Source organism: Rosa chinensis, chromosome 5 (genome assembly GCF_002994745.2).
Source record: "Rosa chinensis cultivar Old Blush chromosome 5, RchiOBHm-V2, whole genome shotgun sequence".
Lineage (NCBI taxonomy): Eukaryota > Viridiplantae > Streptophyta > Magnoliopsida > Rosales > Rosaceae > Rosa > Rosa chinensis.
In genome coordinates this window covers 38,961,670-38,967,682 of record NC_037092.1, presented here as the reverse complement: position 1 = coordinate 38,967,682, position 6,013 = coordinate 38,961,670, and the positions used below count along the sequence as shown (strand labels likewise).

Here is a 6,013-nt window from a genome sequence, read left to right as displayed (position 1 = left end):
AAAATTGTCTAAATGATTAAAATTTAGAAATGGCTATAGTTTTTTACTAAAGGGGGTTGGAGATATTTCTTCTAAAAAAAGTAGTTGAAGCATAAGAGCGTCCTTCTCTAAAACCTAGAGAGAGAAAATAGATATGGAAAAAAAAATAAAAAATAAAAAACAATCCCCTCCCCCTTCTCTCTTGCCCAGATCTTGATCCCTCCGGATCTAGATCGAAGGCTTGAGAGTTGGGGGCGCCCTCTCTCGTTTGGCCGTTCTTTTTCTCAGTTCCCCTGCTCTTAATCTCTTCTCCTTGCTTCTCTCACACCCCCTGTGGTGATTTACACCCATTTTGTGGTGATTTTGCTGGCTTATGTTCAGTTCTAGAGGACCTCATTCCTCCTTTCTTTGCCGATCATCCCAAAACAAGTTTAGATCCAAAAAACTCCATGATTATTTCACCTCACCCATTACCTCACACCAACTCCCCTCCATCTACCAAAGACCTGCTCCATGAAGGATTTCGTGGCTACCTCTTAAAAGTGATTCGAGGAGTATGGATGCTCACGCATGAGTGTTTCAAACACCCTCCCCCCCTAACAAATTCACCATTGGATTTTTTCTTTGTTATTGGCTTCTGTCTCATTTCGGTGGCTTTGTTTCCTTCTCAGTTTAAGTCTCTCTGGTGGAGAAGAGAAAGTTAGTGTATGGTATTGGTTGATTGGATCTGCTTTTTGGGATTTTATTGGCAATGGTTATTCGGTACTCACCCCTTCGATTTGGCACTTCTCGCATCCTCTTGGCTTCTTGCGGTGGTGGCGGCGATTGTGAGGGAGAGCGTGAGCGGCGGCGGCTGTGTTAGTATTGTAGGAGTTGATATTTTATCTAATTTTTGTGGTTACACTCTTTTGCCCTATCCATGTGGATTATGGTTGACCTGTAATTTTTCTTATTTGGTTTATTTGTATTTGGCCACTTTCCATTGACCCATTGGTAATTATTAATGAAGTTTCATTAATCTCCAAAGAAAAAAAAACAAAAAATTGAAAATGCAAAACATGAATGAATAGTCATGACACTAGAGGTGTTAAATTCTGTAAATTTTTGACTAAAGGGTTAGAGATGCCTTAGACCATCTCCAATGGATGTGTCAAATCCACGTGGAGGCTTTTACTGGTAACAAAAGATATATGGAAGCACTCCAACCCATAGGTCTTTTCTAGGGCTGTCACTTGGTTTGGTAGTTACCAAACCGACCGAATACCAACCGATGTTTTGTGTTTGGTAAACTGACTTTTTAGTAATTGAGACCGATAAAACCGAAATCGAAAATTACCGAAAAAATTGATTTGATTTTGGTAAATACCGAATTTACCGATTATCTAAATATTAGCTTTATATACTATAATTTTCAATACACATACATGTATATTAAGAAATAAACATAAAAACTTTCGTAATAATATGAACATTTCTACATATACTACATTAATAATATATACACTTTAAGTAATCTCGTCAAAGATTGTTAAATAATCTAGTTTTATTGAAAATTGTTCAAACTTGATGTCATATGTACAAAATAAAGCTCTAATAAGTAGATGAATACAAAGTTTATAACTATAAAATTGAAAAACCTATTATTGTTTATTCTAATTTATATTACAAAGAATTAGTTGTTTTAAAGTTGGTAATACCGAAAACCGAAATATCGAATTTGGTAAACATGATTAAAAACCGAAACTTTTGGTTGGTAATTGGTAGCTCAATTTTGAAACCGAAAGCTTTGGTTTTGAATTTGGTAATACCTATAACCGATTCGAACCGACCGAGTGACAGCCCTAGTCTTTTCCTACGTGTAAATGACATATGGACTTGGGCTGTCAAATTTGACAGAGTTCTCTTAATCTGTCTTTGTTTTTTAATCATTATTTCTCTCTCTTCCTTCTCTCTCATCTCTTTCTCTCGCTTCTTTACCCACAGAACTCCTTTCTCTTTCCTTCTCCAGTTCTGCATCTTCTCAGGCAATTGACCCACAATAACATCGGCAGGTGTCGACTTGGACGTAGTCCTTCAACGGGATTTTGATTCCAAGCTTTGCGAAGGAGAGACCTACCTCGGAAGGGTGGCCGTTGCCGCCCAATTCCAGATCCACAACAGATGAAGAAACAAAGAGGAGGCTTCGGCTATGGCATCGAGCGTCGTCGACTTTTAACCCTGAAGTTTGGGATTGGACCCAGAAGCAAGAAGGAGACTAAACCTCGAAGAAGGAGAGTGAATGGTTTTCCAATTGTGAATGGTTTTCCAATTATGAATGGGTAGATGGGTGAGACTCGATCTTATTTAGGTGCTTTGGGTAGATGGAATAAGATTTGTTTGGGTGCTTTGGGATTGAAAAGTTATCTCTTGCAATTGTTAGCTTGTTGCCTATCAAAGAAGAAAAAAGGAAACATAATGAAGAAGAAGAAAGAAGATCAGATCGAAGAAGAAAGAAACATAAAGAAGAAGAAGAAAGAAGATCAGATCGAAGAGATAATGAAGAAAAGATAAAAAAAAATAGTTTTCTTTTTGTTATAAAAAATTTCATAAAATAATAAAATAATATTTAAATATAACTAATCCATTGGACTAAAATTTTGTCAAAAATGACCACGACACGTCATCCTTCAAATTTGAATTTGACATAAGATTTTTGACTAACCCGTTAGAGATGCTCTTAGTTGGCAGATGCAAGTGGCGGGATGCTTTGCTTCCTAGAAAAAGGAAATGAATGAATTTGGAACTAAAATCTCTGTATATCTTTTATTTGCTATATGATATATCTACCTTCTGGTCGGTCAAGTTTGGTTTCTGCTTTAATTTGCTTCTTGTTTAGCACCCCAGTTTGCTTCTTGAGGATCAGCCTAGATTGATCAAGTCTTCCCTTGCTCAAATGGGCTTATGGAGATGTGTCCAATAGTCCAAGTTCCACTCCCAGGAACAAAACTTCGCAGGGTCTGTAACAGTGGAAGCCAATGAAGCTCAATTCCTTGGAGGTTAGTAATTTTCTTGAATTTTTGCAGTATCTCATTCTCATGATCGATTTGTATCCTCCAATATTGCATCCATTTTCGTTGGTTTGAATTCCTGTTTTGTTTTTATGTGTTTGCATAAAAGAGAAAGGAGGGGCTGAACAATTCAAAGATGCCATGGGATTTGAATTAATACAGTGATTGTTGCTTTCTTTTTTGAGAAAAATTAATAGGTAAGTCATATTTGCATTGATCTGACTTTGTAGAAATTATTGTTTACCCCCCTCTCAAGTCTCAAATGCACAATTTATAGATTTCTATGCAAATTATTGGCTGATATTACTTTGCTTATGCTGTTAGCGCAGCCAGTTTAAGGTCTTCCCTTGGATATGTTCACTCCCAATTACCATAACTACATATAGTTTACATAGCCATAATAATGAAAATGTTGGGCTAAAAAGCCAGGCTCAGATGGAACGTACCTTCATGTATTTTGATTTTCAATGACTAATATACTATTGGTTGGCTGAGAAATTTGAAGAGGCTAATTTGTTAAGAATCTGACTGCAAGAGTCTCTCTCTGACTGACTAATTTGTTTTCCTTAATTCTAAGAACCTCTATCTCTTTGTGGTGATCTGCTCCTACAAACTCTCTCTCTTTAGTTTGGTTTCTGCGATCTTCTTATTCTTCCTTTCTCGCCTGTTTTCCATAGGTTGTTTTTCTTTTGGTGGAATTCAATGGGGCAAACTGCCTCTGCATCTCTTCCCTCATCAACTAGATCATCCTCAGTTGCCTCTGTATCTCTTCCTCCATCAGGTCCTCAGTGGAAGTATGATGTGTTTTTGAGTTTCAGGGGTGAAGACACTCGTAAGGGTTTTCTATCCCATTTATACCATGAATTGCAATACACAAGGATCAATACATTCAAGGATGACAAAGAGCTTGAAGTAGGAGCGCCTATTTCTCCAAGTCTCCTAAAGGCAATCGAAGAATCAAGGCTCGCTATTGTTGTTCTCTCGCCAAACTATGCTTCTTCTAGTTGGTGTTTGGAGGAACTTAGAAAGATTGCTCAATGCATGATAGACAATAACAGAATTCTTCCACTTTTTTATCATATGGATACCTCTGATGTCCGCAAGCAAAAGGGGAGTTTTGAAGAAGCTTTCATTAAGCATGAAAACTCTTTGCGACACAAAAACAATGTGCAGTATTGGAGAGATGCTTTAGTAAAAGTGGCTAGTTTTTCTGGGTGGCATACACAGAATTATAGGTAAGCATGACCATGAGACTATATGTCTTAGTTACCGAGGGCTATACTTGTGCTTCTCGGTATATTACAAATATACATTATGCTTATTAATTTCAATAATTTGTCCCTTAATTCTTCATTGTAGGACTGAAAGACAACTTGTCGAAGATATTGTGGAATATGTGTGCAATAAAGTCCAACCAATTGAAATTGAGTTTGCAACTTCCACAGTAGAATTTGAAGCATTTGAAGCAACAAGAGAAGCCATGGATAATGAAGACGCTTAGAGATGACAATGTCACTGGCGTTGGGGTCTATGGAATGGGTGGAGTTGGAAAAACAACTTTGGTTGAACATGTCGGTACACAAGCCAAAAAAATGTAGGCTATTTGATCAAGTGATTACGACTGTTGCATCCCAAACCTCTGACACAAGGAAAATTCAAGGCACATTTGCAGATCTACTGGGCTTGAAACTGGAGGAGGAGACGGAATTTGGAAGAGCCTGTAGGTTGAAGGAGAAGATAATGAGAGGAATCAGGATACTCATAATCTTGGATGACGCATGGAAGAGAATTGACTTTTCAAGCATCAGAATTCCGAGCCACAATGAACTTCAAATATGCAATTCCAAAGTCCTACTGACCACCAGAAGATTGGGTGTTTGCTATTCCATGTAGAGCCATGCAAACATTCATCTCAATATCTTATAAGAAGAAGATTCTTGGCGCTTATTTGTGAAGGAAGCAAGGAAGTCTTTTGAAAAGTCAACTGATTTCTGTAACGTAGCAAGTAAGGTCGCTAGAGAATGTGCTGGGTTGCCAGTTTCTTTGATAGCAGTTGCGAGGGCCCTTCGTGATGCAAATTTGGATGAATGGAAAGAAGTTGTTCAATGACTAAAGGCATCTCAACCTTCTGATCCAGAAGATGAGGGGGATGTGTTCAAATGCATAAAGTTCAGTTATGATTACTTGAAATCAGATGATTCCAAATCATGTTTCTTGCTATGTTGCCTATTCCCAGAAGATTATGCTATCCCAATTGAAAACTTGCTGATGTACGAAATTGGAAAAGGACTGTTTCAAGATTCCAATATGCAAGAAGCCAGAGTCACAACACATTTAGTGGTCAAGGCCTTCAAAGATTCTAGCTTGCTATTGGATGCTGATGATGATGGATGTGTAAGGATGCATGATGTCGTTCGGGATGTGGCAATACTAATTTCTTTATCTAAAGACGGCCAACGGTTTTTGGTAAAATCAGGATGTGAATTAAAGAGTTGGCCAATGATTGCTACACACAATGACTATTCTGCAGTCTCACTAATGAAGAATGAAATTGTATGTCCAAACCTTCAAATTTTATTACTACAACAGAATTCTGATTTAAATGAGATTCCATAAACATTTTTCCAAAGTCCAAATGAATTAAAGGTCTTAGATCTTAGCCACACTAGAATATCGTTCGTACCCCAGTCATTTAGTCTCCTAACTAACCTCGAGACTTTGTATTTAGATTGTTACTGGAAAGTAATGTGAAAGCTAAGCATGAAGAAAATGAAAAGAGAGAGAGAAAATATCTGTAACTAATTTCTGGAAAAATCGTTTTGGACTGTATATGATGTTACAACTGGACTAGAGCTATTTATAGCAATAGAAACCTAATCCAATGCACAGACTTATGACACTTGTCACTTATGAATTCTTCTAACAACCCTTCTAACTAACTTTTGCTTAGCTACGTTTTACACTAACAGCCCCCCTCAGCTGGATGG

The 6,013-nt window shown here is 37.5% G+C and overlaps 1 protein-coding gene across 1 annotated transcript; it reads left to right on the top strand.

The window, feature by feature from the left end:
* Nucleotides 1–2,806: 2,806 nt before the first annotated feature.
* Nucleotides 2,807–5,013, top strand: LOC112164516 (TMV resistance protein N-like). The gene is made up of 3 exons (XM_024300728.1): nucleotides 2,807–3,014; nucleotides 3,704–4,261; nucleotides 4,386–5,013. The coding sequence occupies exons 2-3, from the start codon at nucleotides 3,729–3,731 to the stop codon at nucleotides 4,525–4,527; spliced, it is 675 nt and encodes a 224-aa protein (XP_024156496.1). The 5' UTR covers nucleotides 2,807–3,014; nucleotides 3,704–3,728; the 3' UTR covers nucleotides 4,528–5,013.
* Nucleotides 5,014–6,013: the final 1,000 nt, after the last annotated feature.